Source organism: Mesoplodon mirus (assembly GCF_964341445.2).
Source record: "Mesoplodon mirus genome assembly, chromosome: 11".
NCBI classification, from domain to species: Eukaryota; Metazoa; Chordata; class Mammalia; order Artiodactyla; family Ziphiidae; genus Mesoplodon; species Mesoplodon mirus.
Window position 1 is genome coordinate 58,121,237 of NC_138987.1, and position 13,656 is coordinate 58,134,892.

The following is a 13,656-nucleotide window of genomic DNA, read 5'->3' on the forward strand; positions in this document are numbered from 1 at the left end:
TAAGAGCTCCATAAATGTTTTTTTGTTCTATTTATTCTATTATTAATAATTTGCCATTCATCCTGTCTCCCTTGGGGCAAAGACTTTCCCTTCTGTTTCTCAGGACTCAGCTCATAGCCTCTCTCCTAGTAAGGTTGACTCCCCCACCCCCATCCCCTATCCCCCTCTCCACTCTGCCTGGGGGAGGGGAGGGGAATTTGCATTTATGGAGTACTTACAATGTGTGAGGACTTTATAATGCATTATCTCATCCCCAGGGCATTCTTCTCAGGTCAGAATTATTGTGCCCATTTACCTGATTAGGAAGGGGAGCTCAGAGTGGTCCAAGGACTTGTTTAAGGTCAAGCACAGAAGGCTCCATAGAGGGGCAGAATCAGAATCTGAAAGGAGGCTCCTAGCCCTTCCCCAAGGTGGCCCCTCTCAGGGTTTGAGTCTTTAGGACTGAGTGAGGGTTAAGTTCCTCCTGGAGTCAGGAGCCCAGACTGCTAGGCTTTGGGGTCTTAGAGAAATCAGCCTGATCCAAAGCCGCCTTCTCAACTGATGCTTGGTCATGGCCACCAACACTAGAAGGCTACGATCCATCACAGTGGAAGTTAATTATGTGTCCAGCTATGGACAGAGAAAACCAGAGTATAAGCTCAGCAGCCAACATTAAAGAGAAATATGCAAATCATCCTTAGCTTCCTTTGCTTTTAAATATGAGTTGTCATTGTGCAAGGGGTAATTAAATCCCAGAACCTCAGAGGTCACCATGGCCAGCCATGCCTGCCTTTGGCTGCCTGGCATCCCATTTCTAGGGAATGCCCCACTGCCCCCACCCCCTTGCTTTCTTTCCCAACACTCTTCTGGGCCTGAATCCCTTTGGTCCAGCTTTGATTTCGCAGGGGTCTCAGTGCAACCTTAGTGCCATCCTCTGTGGAATATGGAGTGCAGCTCCACAGTTGTCTGTGCTTCCACTTCTGGCTCCAGCTGGGGTCACCAGCCGTGTGATTAATGGCTTCAGGATTATGAATTTCTATTCCAATTTTCCTCAGGGAATAGTAGTATTGGCGACGTCTTCCCTTGGTATCTTTCTCACAAGAGGAAGTAGACTTACCCCAAAGCATTTAATTTCCCTAATTTAATTAAAGATTTCAATTAGACTTACAGGAGCACTTTCATAGGCTTGCTTGGACCTCCTTCTGGATTTTGGCGGGTGGATGGAGCAGACTTTCTGTGCTATCACGATCAGTGAGGAAGTTAATAATCAGCTTTTTTTCACACTGATAATTAAGTGTATTTACAGTCCCGAGAGACCGGAGGGCTGCAGACTGAGTTGTGCCCTCTAAGAACACAACTCGAAGGGGATGGAATTGACAGGTTTGACAGCTAGAGCACAGTGGTCCCCCAAGTGTCAGTACTAATCCCTGACCCAGCCTCAGGGACACATGCTCCCTGGTGTCCCCGTTATTATTCTTGGAACCCAGTGGGGAGAAATGGGCTAAAGCATGAGAGATCTCAGACACAATCAAGAACAGACTTCCCCATAAGGAGGGTTGGTAGTCACAGGTGCTGGGGAAGAGAGAGCTGCTCCATTTTCAACCAGATCTTCTAGAAATCGTTCCCTTGCCCCCTTTATCTCCAATCTACCGGTCTACTGATGAAAAGCTAATGCTCTGTCTTGGTGCTGTGTTTCTTTTTTACCCCACTGTGGGCCCCTGGAGCCAATTCAAGGCAGGGAGCAAATAGACACACAACAGGAACCAGGCTTAGAGCTCAAAGGAGTCTGCAGTACCCAGACAGGGCAGGCATACGCAGAAGACCTTAATACAAGGCTGCAGGGGGTCTGGCTCTAATGTAGGAACACCATTCCACCGGGGTCAGCTGAGACGTCCTGGGTAACGTTCACTTCAGATGGGTATGGGCCAGCAGGAAGGTTAGCCAGGGAAGGTTTCCCGAGGAAAGCTTGGTCATTGATCCCTGGCATGGTGAAGCCAGGCATGAGAAAGGACTTTTCCACTCGATCATGGGATACTTGGACTAATACCTGCAGCCATCTCAAACGATAGAGAGAGGTCCTCATGTGTCTGTTGGCGTGGGGAAAGGGCTGGTGTGGAAGCGTGGGCGGGGGGATGGATCCTGCAGGATGCTGGAATTACAGGTGTCTGGATGGCATTCCTCTGGGCAGCAGGTGCGCTTCCTGGAGCAGCAGAACAAGCTGCTGGAGACCAAGTGGCAGTTCTAGAAGAACGGCCAGTGCTGCGAGAGCAAACTGGCGCCCCTGTTCAATGGCTACATCGAGATGCTGAGGCAGGAGGCTGAGCGTGTGGAGGCTGACAGCGGGAGGCTGGCCTCGGAGCTCAGCCACGTGCAGGAGGTGCTGGAGGGCTACAAGAAGTGAGTGTATCGGGGGAGGTCCACTTCTCTCAGAAGGGGTGACATGATATGACAACTGGGGAGCCACTGAGCACACTGGCCTTAGAAATTTCTTTCTTCATTAACCCACTTTGTGCTTTCGTCAGCTTTAAGGGCGGTGACAGGAAGACACATGTAGAGAAGCTGAAATGTCAGCAAAGAGCCTTTTTCCATTGCATTATGAACTTCTTAGGATAGGGACCATACCCCTGTTCATGCATCCATCCATGCATCCCATAAGCCTGTTCTGAGCACTTACTCTATTCCTTTATTGTGCTAGGCACTAGGGGCACAAAGAAATGACACCACCTCTTCTCCACTGTTCACAACCACTGGTTCAAGTTGCTAATTCCGTCCACCTTTTCAGGCAATCAGTTTGTTATATTAGAGTAATAACAAAACCCAGATCTTTAAAACGGATCATGCTTAAGTTAGAGACGTACGATAAGAGAAATGGGTGAGAGGGATGTTTCAGACATCCTGGGGGAGGGGTGTGATGGGTCAGGTGGGACCCTGCTTTCTATTAGGTTGGGCTCTCCTTTCCATTACTAGCCAAATATCTGAATAATTTCCCTTGTTCCAAATCTCCTTCCCTTGTGGAGGTATGAAGAGGAGGTTGCCCTGAGGACCACAGCAGAGAATGAACTTGTCAGAATCAAGCAGGTGAGTGGGTCTGCCTGTGGGCCAGGAGCCTGGGAGTCTGGCAGTTCTCAGGGCATCAGTACACCCTTGTTCAGTTAATAAGCTCATATTTTATTCTAACCCATGGAAGGGCATTTCCCTTCTCACACCCCAGGAGATCAACAGGGCAGGAATTCTCTGGCTCTTCCTTTACAGGGCCACCCAGAGAGATAGAAGGACTTTCCAAAGTCACATATGACATTTTGCTGGAGTTACTGGGAGACCTTAGTTCCCTAATCCTTGACTTCTGGATCTATGCCTATGATTTGCTTTGCAGGGCTGGGGATGGAATAGGGGCAGGTGGAGCTCCCTGGAAAGCCTCTGCAATGACTAGGGACTGCTGTGTGTTTGTGTCTCTAGGAGGTTAACTGTGCCTACGTGTGCAAGGGAGATCTGGAAGCCAGTGCCCACAGCCTGGTAGAGGAGGTGGACTTCCTGAAGACCCTGTATGAGGAGGTGAGCACCAGCAGGGACGACATTACTCAGCCCTCCTCTCTGATTCCCAGGCCAGTCTGTGTACAGAGGAAACAGACAGGGGGGTCTGCAGCTTGAGGGCTTTGGAAATGGTGGGCTCATGTGAGTGTGTGTGTATATGTGTGTGTGCGTGTGTGTGTGTGTGTGTAAAGGGGGAATGTGAACTCTGCTCTACTTGGCTCTGGATGGTGTAAGTAATGTGAATGGCTGTTGGCTCCACAGGAGATGAGAATCATGCAAGCCCATATTTCACACACCTCGGTCATTGTCAAGATGGACAACAGCCAGGACCTGAACATGGACAGCACTGTGGCTGAGATCAAGGCTAACTATGATGACATTGCCAGCTGCAGCCGAGCTGAGGCTGAGAGCTGGGACCACAACAAGGTGACTGTCCCAGGGCACCTGCCTCCTTGACATGGTGGGAGGGACGGGTGGTATATATTAACAAGGCTTCTTTTGTCCAGGGATTCTGATCCCTAGAGGTGATGAAAGAAGTGCAGACAGCTCTCAGGTTATAGTAGCAGGACATGGCTGCCATGTATGGTTGCACAGGCTGAGCACTGGACAACCTGCACTATCATGGGAGGTATCCTGAGCTTCATGAGCCTCTCTGCTTCCCTCCAGTGTGAGGAGATCAAGGCCACTGTGATCCGGCATGAGGAGACCCTGCCCCGCACCAAGGAGGAGATCAACGAGCTGAACCGCATTATCTGAGGCTGATGGCTGAGGTCGAGAATGCCAAGTGCCAGGTAGGGCTCTTTGAGGCCCACGCAGGGTCCCACAGGCAGTGTGTGTGCCCACCTGGATCTCACCAGTCATTCTCCAGCTCATTTGCATGACTCAAGTCCCAGGTTGTGGCCACTTGGGGAGACCCAGGTGATGAAGAGCAGAGACCTGTTCCTGGGGTGATCCCAGCTGGGTGGAGAGTCTGGACACATCCAGGAATTGGACACAGAGACCCACCTTGTTCTCTTCTGGGCCCTTAGAACTCCAAACTGGAGGCTGCAGTGACCCAGGCTGAGCAGCAGGGCGAGGCATCCCTTAATGATGCCCGCTGCAAGCTGGCTGGGCTGAAGGAGACCCTGCAGAAGGCCAAGCAGGACATGGCCTGCCTGCTCAAGGAGTACCAGGAGGTGATGAGCTCTAAGCTGGGCCTGGACATCGAGATCGCCACCTACAGGCGCCTGCTGGAGGGCGAGGAGCAGAGTGGGTGCAGCCAGCACAGTTGGGGCCGGAGCCTCATTTGCATAGACGTGGCCCACTTTTTTGCTGCATACTTCCCCAGCCCCCATTTCTTCTTCTGCTTCCATCTGGGAACCCATTCTGGCCTCCTCCCTTCCCCGAGGAGAGGCTATGGGGAATAATCTTAATTGAGGTCCACTGCCTGATTTCCAATAGGCTCCTACATGATTTAGTTAGGGACAGTGGTTTGCTGGTTCTCTGAGGATAAAAAGTCTCCAATTTATAATATTTGCTGATTTCAGTAGTGTAAATACTTGTATCATGGCTGATCTCAAGCTACCACTGTGACCTTTATTGTTATGATTTTTCCCTAGAGACTGCAAATTCTAGTCTCTTGTGAGGAAAGGATATTTTTCCTGTTTGTTTCCCTGATGAAACAATAATCGCAGCATTATGTGCTAAAAAGCATTTGATGCTTCCCAGACCCTAGCTCATTTTAGAGGCGTCACTATACTATATGCAAAAGGCTCTCAGTCATCAAGACGGCTGGCCCCCAACCTCCACCCTGGGAGGGAGGCAGACACACAAACACACCGTTCAGAACAGGCACGCTCACTCCTCACAATGATCTCTAATCCCTCATTGGCCCTCCAGCTGCTGAGAAAGGTCTGGATCCTTGAGTGGGGAGGGGTGGGGGCCAAGGATGTCCTCTTGTCTGTGGTCTTCCCTTCACCCCCAGCCCTGTGAACCAGAGAGAGGAGGCAAGGACCCAGCAGCTCGGCAGGAGGAGGGTGCCTCAGGAAGCGCTAAGAGCAAGCTGGCCTGGCCGGAGGCTGCCCTGCAGCGGGCCAAGCAGGACATGGTGCGCCAGCTGTGCGAGTACCAGGGGCTCATGATGGTCAAACTGGGCTTGGACTTTGAGATCGCCACCTACCGCAAGCTGCTGGAAGGCGAGGAGAGGAGGTGAGGGCTGGGTGGTGCTTGAGATGCAGTGGTGCAGGGGCATAGGGAGGGTACCACCTGGGTCCTCGCCAGCTTGGGAGCGGTGGGGAGAGGTGAGCTGGGTATCCAGGAATCTGTTCTCCTGGAGCCAGTTTTTTTCCTCCATCTTACAGCCCTTTAGACAAAACGTCCCAGCTAACGAGCACCCTTGGCACCTGTGGTGGGCAATTCATTCACCCCCAGGATCAGAAAGCAGGGGCCAGTTTGTCTATCGAGACAGCTGCAGGGACCAAGGCCCAGCCATGGGGAGTAAAGTCCCCAGTGTCGGGTGCCTTCTCAACTCTGCCCATCTCTCCTCCAGGCCTGGGGGAGGCAGGGTTTATGGCAAGAGGTAGGGCCTGGCTTTTTAATCTTAGGCAGGTTGAGACCCAAGGGCTGCCAGCTCCAGCTGGGCTCACCAGTCTGAGAGGAAGGAAAGGGAACGCACCGTGCAACAGGCAGTCTGCATTTATTGTCTCCTTTAAACCCCACAAAACCCTGGGAGGAAGGTGCTATTATCCCCATTTTACAGATGAGAAAACTGAGTGTCAGAGAGTAAAAGACCACCTCAAGGACACACAGGTGGAAGCTGATTGGATGAGGCTTGAACAATATTCACCAGACAATTGACCTATCTCCTCTGCGGTCTTCTTCAAAGTGCCCCCCTCATGGTCTCTAAGTTCAAGATAAGTTTAGCCCAAAGACAGTGTAGATCTTCTGCCTTCTCCCTTCTCTAAGAATTCATCAATAAAAGTGAATTATTTGACTTTAAGGCAAGAAGGGTTGAGTTTAAAGGCCCAGAAGGAGGCTTTAGTCAGAAGGGCTGAGGGGATCTGAGAGAACCAAGCAGCTTGCAGGATGGAAGGATTTCTGCCTGTCTGGAGAGGGCCAGGAGTGCTTTGTCTTGAAGAATGGAGACTATTCTACCTGGTATATGGGTTCACTCACCTGCTTCCTCTTTCTCCCTGCAGGCTTGGTCTGGGATTTGGGGCAGGGAACATCAGTAAGTAAATAATAGAGTAGCTTGGGTTAGAGGGGTCACATCTTAACTCCCCCCCCCTGCTCGGTGTGTATCCTCTTGGGAAGGGAGAAGGGGTCTGCTGCCTCTGTGTCTCCCTTCTGTGGGGCCCTGTCCCCTCTCGTAGTGGTGTTTTTGTGTTTGTGTGTGTTGGGGGAGGGCGTTCTGTGGTCTGTTCTTTGCGGGGAGGATCTCTTGGTGTGTCCTGGGGTGTGGGAAGAAGTTCTGTGTGTTTATCCCCGTGGAGGAGACTGTTTTATTCTCGTGTGGGGAGAATCCGTGTCTGACTTCAGGGTCGGGGGAGATTCCCGAGTTTGGTTCTGGGGGATGCGGTCTGTGTCTCTAACACTTTGGGGAGTTTGCACTGCACGTCTGTCTCCTGGGGGAGGGGTGTTGTCTGTGCATTTGTATGTCTGTCTTCGGGGGCGGCGCGAGCAGGGGAGAAGAAGGGGTTTCCTCCTCCAACAGCCGCTCTCAACACCTGCCGGCTGGTCTCAACCTCGGGCCTCTCGGTCCAGCTGCCGTCTGGAGCTGGCCCCTGTGCCCTGGAGACGAGCGCCCCTGGCGGCGGCTGCGCGCCCTGCGGCTCCCCCGGCGGGGTCGGGGGCTTCAGCGGCAGCGGCTCCGGCGGATGCTGAACCCTTCCTGCCCTGCTCAGGAGAAGTTCAGGAAACTCTAGCTTCCGCCCCAGTGACTTGGCGCTGTGTCTCAGACGCCCCCTCCCACGGTTCTGGCCCTTGCCTCACCTTTCCCTCTTCCCCCCCACCTTAGAGTGTTAAGTCTTGGAATGTAGTTTACTGGACCATGACAGACACATTCCCAGGGTGTGGACAGGCTGGACGCTGTGCCACTGGGAGGCAAGGTTTTTGGCTTATCTGGACCCAGCGCCCCACCCCTCTGAACTGCCCCACCTACTCTTTTCCGGGGACTCCTCCTTTGCAATAAAAAGTGATGCAGCGAATGGAGCCTTCTGGCTGTTTGTGCCTAGATTCCTCAGGCTATTTATCCCCAGAGCAAAGACAAAGCTGGCCGGATTTGGGGGAGGGGAAAGAAAAGGGGGAACCCTTTGGTGTGTGGGTCCACGTGACTTCAGATGATGGTGGTATCATAGAACCAGAATCTTAAAGGTTGGTGAGTGTGTGTGTGTGTGTGTGTGTGTGTGTCAGAGGGTCCCCGGTGAAAGGGAAAGAAGGGGTTAATTCATGCATGATGGTGGACTTAGTCCTAGCCTGGGGTCCACAGGCAGCCGTCCTTGGCAGAGTTGCTGAGAACTGCATTCATTCAGCCACTCACTCACTCTACAAGTGCAAAATGGCCTCTGAGGGTCAGACATAGTGCTTGGTGGGCAAGACACTCTAGTCCTGGGCCTCTGGAGATGACGGTCTGGTGGTGAAGCAGGCCACAAGCCAGGAAATGGACCAGAAAGACATACCGTGAGACAGGGATGAAGGTGGACCTCCTTCCACTGCCCTGGCAGGGGCGCTTGAAGGCAGGCCCTGGGGAAGATGGCCCTGGCAGACTGGGGCTGGAGGACATAGACACAATTGGGTGGCCCAGGTTTTAGTTGAACAAGTGATCTGACTGTGGGCTGGGAACAACATACCACGGTGGAGGAAAACATGGGCTTTGGAATCAGAGACTCCAGCTTTGCTTCTACTTCCAGATCCATGGTGTAGTTTGGTCTGAGTTTTCACAAGGCAACTTTGGGCGGGGGGCTGAAGGTAAGCCACTTTGTGCGGGTGGGGTGAGCAGAGAAAGGCTGGGTTTCTGGGCTCTTTCTTTGCCACACAGGCCTGAGAGAAGCCTCCATTCAGCAAGCTCACATTCTTTTCTGTTGCACAAAGGATTACATCACCAATGCATCTGGGGAACAATGGTCCCTGCTTTCTGCATCTGGGGAACAATGGTCCCTGCTTTCTATGTCACTGGGTGGGGCTAAGGTGCATAATTAGCCAGAGGCCCCGGCTTTACCTTTTAAGGTTCACTAGTGCCAGAGTGTCTGCTGTGTTCACTTGGGTCCCAGCCCAGAGAATAGGCACCCAAAAGGCTCCCCTTACTGGATAAACAGAGCAGTCTCATGCAAGAGGAATGGGACCAGAACTTGGCTGGCAGGCTGTCATCCACCTGAGGGGTAGGGAACATGGCCCCATTGGACTCATGCATCAGACCCTTTTGATCCTTTCTGACTGACACCAATTGTATAAACATTCTTACCAAGACTCCCAATGCAAAGCAGCTGCCTGAAAGCAGAGCCACTCCTCTGCAAGATTTTTCAGCTGGACTCCTTATTCCCTGCATTTTGCTAGGAGGTAATGAAATTCTCTGATATTCAAGGTCACGTTTTTCTAGCTCCTGCTCTGCTGATCATGTCAACAAAGGAACTTTGTGGGATGTGCAGAAGGAAATGTCGCCCTTCCCCAACCAGGAGCTGTAGGCAGGATTGATGGTGAGCATCCTGCATCCAGCATCACTGAGGACTGGTTGTGGACCACAGGTTTTCTTTCCAAATCCTAAGCCTGATGTCAGGCCGGGAGATCCCAAGGGCCATGAGGTCAGGTTTTAGTCACTTGCTGGGCCAGGGCCACATGGGCCACCAGCAATGCTTGCGGTTAGGGGACCACTTTTCTGAGTGGTTCCCCTGGCCACGGGCCATATTCCAGCCTGGAGCATTTATGGAGAGTCAGTCCTCACCCATTTACAAGCTTTGTGAGTTGGAGTGACTTCTGAAGGGAGGAGGGTTGTCATCGGTTGCTTCTTAGCAGAAGGGGATCCCGAGGAATCAGCCCCTATCAGCTCCCCACGCCTGCCTCACACTTGATAGCAGAACTTAAAGCGCTGGACGTGACTTCGCTGTGCTCGCATCTCTATTCAAGCCCCTCAAGCACGTGACCTTTCTTATCCATCTGTCTCCAGAGCCTGCCACGTAGGAGATATGAACGAGCTGAGGCTCTGGGGTCCTGTTTGGTCTGCTCTGTCCTTGGATGAATTGGGTCCTGTTCTTCCACTATTTACGTGTTTCACGAGACCCTTCTTGGGAGTCTCTTGATGAGTGTAAATGCAGCCCTTCCTGATGTGATTCTAGCTGCAATATATTGACCAGTCCAGTCTGGAATAAGAAGAAAGGGCCCAGATTCTGTTCCCAATCTTGCTGTTACTTTTCACCTGTTTCTGGGCCTCAGTCCTGCCCCCCGCCAGACCTAACTAGTGAAGATTCATTTATCTCTTTTATTTTTCCTCCCTAATTAACCTCTCTGCTCCACAGTTTATCTGTAAAACAAGAATAGTATCTATCATAGCGTTGTTTCAGAATTAAATATATTACTATATGTAAAGTGCTGAAAACATAGTAAGAATTGTATCGATATGAATGTAATTAATATTTCACTTACTGGAGTCCTTGGGAAGGGTTTTGAGCACCTTTAAAGAAGGCTCTCCAACTTCAAGAAGGCCAACTGATCCCCCTCTGCCCTGGCTGGCGCTACAGTAATTGCAGGGCAGGAGGGATACATAGGGGAGCCCAAGGGTTAGAGCTAGGGTTCCCTAGTCAGAGGTCACCTCCTCAGGATAACACCCAGCAGCACCTTCCCATCACCACTCCCACCATACCCAGTTCTCCATCTGTGACCCCATGTCACCAACACGAGTCCACTTGTGCACTCACACGTACCCACAAAAGTCCTCTCTTCAGCACATATATACAGGTGTACACACATTCACACGTATCATCACACATATAGGAACCCTCACAGTTACACACAAATGTACATGTTTCCACACAGATGCCCGGACACGTGTGTGTACCTGGTTGCAATCATTCTGTTCCACTCACAGACAGCAGCCTATAGACAGTGAGCTGTGCGGGATGAAGACACAGCATGCACACAGCACAGTGCATGGCACCTGGTTCCCTACTTCCCTCTAGCTCCTCATTCTTTCCCACATCTCCTAAAGAATAATAGAGCTTTCACTACTTACAATAGCCAAGACATGGAAGCAACCTAAATGTCCATCGACGAATGGATAAAGAAGATATGGTATATATATATGTATATGTATATATACATACACACAATGGAATATTACTCAGCCATCAAAAAATGAAATAATGTCATTTTCAGAAACATGGATGGACCTAGAGATTATCATATTGGGTGAAGTAAGTCAGGCAGAGAAAGACAAATATCATATGATATCACTTATATGTGGAATCTAAAAGAAATGATTCAAATGAACTTATTTACAAAACAGACATAGAAAACAAACATATGGTTACCAAAGGGGAAAGGTGAGAAGAGTGGTAAGTTAGGAGTTTGGGTTTAGCAGATACAAACTACTATATATAAAATAGATAAACAACAGGTCCTACTGTATAGCATAGGGAACTATATTCGATATCTTGTAATAACCTATAATGGAAAAGAATCTGAGAAAGAATATATATATATATTATATATAAACTGAATCACTTTGCTGTACACCTGAAACTAACACAACATTGTAAATCAACTATACTTCAATTAAAAAGAATAATAGAACTTTAAATGGCTAAGGGACTTTAAATGGCTAAGCAGTCATCTAGTCCAATCATTTTTTTTTCACTAGTGGATACACTGAGACCCAGAAAGGGGAGGTGACTTGCTAAATGTCACACAGCGAGGTGTTTCATTTTCTTCACCGTTCTGTATCATGGGCAATATGTATGTGATTCATTCACCCTCGCTCCTCTGCCTGAGCTGTCCAGGAGTGGGAACCTAGGTCTGTGAAGGTGAAGATTGTGGAATTGGAGTAGGAAAGAGAAGGTCAGAGCCAGAGGGAGGATGAGAGAGTGAAGTATGACAGGTTATCAAGGTCCAGCTGGGCTGATGAGACTAGTGAGATGCAGAGGGAGGGGTCAGTTGACAGAGATGAGAAGTCCCTCAGGACTGGTGGCTTCTGAACTGGGGAGGGATGGAGGGATAGAGCTGGTGCTGGGGCCTCAGGTCTGGACTCCAGACAGGGCCTGCTTCTGAGCTGTGTGGTGTCACAGCACAGAGGGCTGGTTAGAACAGTTGCATATTCTGGAACTCTCTGAGGGCTCTGTCCTCAGAATTCCATTGGAGGGTGGAGGGGACACATTGGTTGCCAGGAGACCTGGAATTAATCCTATCTTTTAAAAGAGCCCGTGTCTTTTCAGACCGCTCACTTCTTTTTTTTTTTTTTTTTTAACTTTAGATTTTTATTTATTTATTTATTTATTTATTTTTAAAATTTTTTTATTTTTTTTAATTTTATTTTTTTGCTTTATAACAAATTTAATCAGTTATACATATACATATGTTTCCATATCCCCTCCCTTTTGCGTCTCCCTCCCACCCTCCCTATCCCACCCCTCCAGGCAGTCACAAAGTACCGAGCTGATCTCCCCAGACCGCTCACTTCTGATCTCTCAATATTCTCAATTTATTTGTATCACACTTAGAGGTGGGGATGGGGACTTCCATTTTTGCTATAGTTTCCTGGGCCCAGCACTGGAAGTTTAGAGATTCACTCTGCTGTACAAATGTATGTTCAGGGACTTGCCTTGGCCTATAGTGAAGCTGAGGGGCCATCTCTCCACTCCCACCATCACTTGTAATATCCTCATCAGTGTGGCGGGGATGGTTTCCTGCATGAAGGAGCTTGATGGTCTGGAAGATGTGGGGTTTTCTTTCTGTGCTTGCAATCTCTGATCACAGATATAAGTGTAATGAGAGGTTGCCCATGGCCCTGATCCCAGGAGGGATTTCTACTTTATATTCTGCAAAAGAATACTACTGATGATAAATGCATATTGTGATTATTTTGTGGCAGGCACTAAGTATTTTATGTATATGAAATTCCTTAATCCTCCCAACAACCCTAGGAGGTAAAAGAGAGGTGCTCTTTTTCTCATTTTCACTTTAGACATATGGAAACTGAGGCACAGAGAGGGTAAGTAAATTGCCCGAAGTCACTCAGCTAGGAACAGAGCTCAGTTTTGGACCCATGCAGTTTGGCTCCAGGGTCTGTGTGCTCACCTCTACACCACATCATCTTCTTGCTACGTGCCGTTTTCTAGCTTTGAGGCAATTTATCAGCTATGGAAGGTCTCCAAACCCCAAAAGGACTCCATTAAAAAAAGACAGCCATATCAAAGGCTTTTTTTTTTTCTTTTCCCCTGTGGTACGCGGGCCTCTCACTGTTGTGGCCTCTCCCGTTGCGGAGCACAGGCTCCGGACGTGCAGGCTCAGCGGCTATGGCCCACGGGCCCAGCCGCTCCGTGGCATGTGGGATCCTCCCGGACCAGGGCACGAACCCCTGTCCCCTGCATCGGCAGGCGGACTCTCAACCACTGCGCCACCAGGGAAGCCCCTCAAAGGCTTTTTGGAAGTTTAAGTCATGTTCATGTATTCACCCCTTAAAGAATTCTTGTAAATTACTCAGGCTTGAGTCTTCCCCACCAAAGCCAGGAGTGATGTTTCCTTAAGCTTTGAGTGACTGGAGCATCTACCCATAGGTGTACAGACGTGCACAGATATGTTCTCTGGGAGGCAGCTGTGGTTTAGTGAAATGAGTACTAAACATGCTCACGGGGATCAAACCCCAGCTGTGCCACCGAACTCAGGGTGGGGCCCTGCCCTGGCTACTGCGGGTCCCTGAACTCTGCAAGAGATATTGTGAAGGTGGTATGGATAAAATTACAGGATGTAGCGGCCTAGCACAATCCTTGGCTAAATCTGAGAGTGCTGTGAGCCCAGGGACAAAAGACTGTAGTGGAGACCCCAGATCTAGGGCTTTTTCTGCTCCATGTGACTTTGGGGACCCTCCCAAACCTCGACCCCTGAGGAGGATAGCAGAAGTGCAGACAAGGCTCAGGGTTGGCTATATTGATTTATTGGAAACACAAATCAAGAAAGGGAGGAACA

At 50.0% G+C, this 13,656-nt stretch overlaps 2 protein-coding genes across 2 annotated transcripts; both read left to right on the forward strand.

Annotated features, from left to right (window-relative positions):
• The first annotated feature begins 1,468 nt into the window (after positions 1-1,468).
• LOC309812579 (putative keratin-87 protein) lies at positions 1,469-5,124 on the forward strand. The gene is given in 8 exon segments (XM_082636412.1): positions 1,469-2,221; positions 2,225-2,376; positions 2,997-3,057; positions 3,436-3,531; positions 3,772-3,936; positions 4,177-4,261; positions 4,264-4,301; positions 4,539-5,124. Coding segments are annotated over 8 exon segments (1,071 nt in total). The 5' UTR covers positions 1,469-2,125; the 3' UTR covers positions 4,917-5,124.
• A 149-nt stretch (positions 5,125-5,273) lies between these two features.
• LOC309812583 (keratin, type II microfibrillar, component 7C-like) lies at positions 5,274-7,582 on the forward strand. The gene is made up of 3 exons (XM_082636420.1): positions 5,274-5,697; positions 6,687-6,718; positions 7,202-7,582. The coding sequence occupies exons 1-3, from the start codon at positions 5,438-5,440 to the stop codon at positions 7,369-7,371; spliced, it is 462 nt and encodes a 153-aa protein (XP_082492546.1). The 5' UTR covers positions 5,274-5,437; the 3' UTR covers positions 7,372-7,582.
• Positions 7,583-13,656: the final 6,074 nt, after the last annotated feature.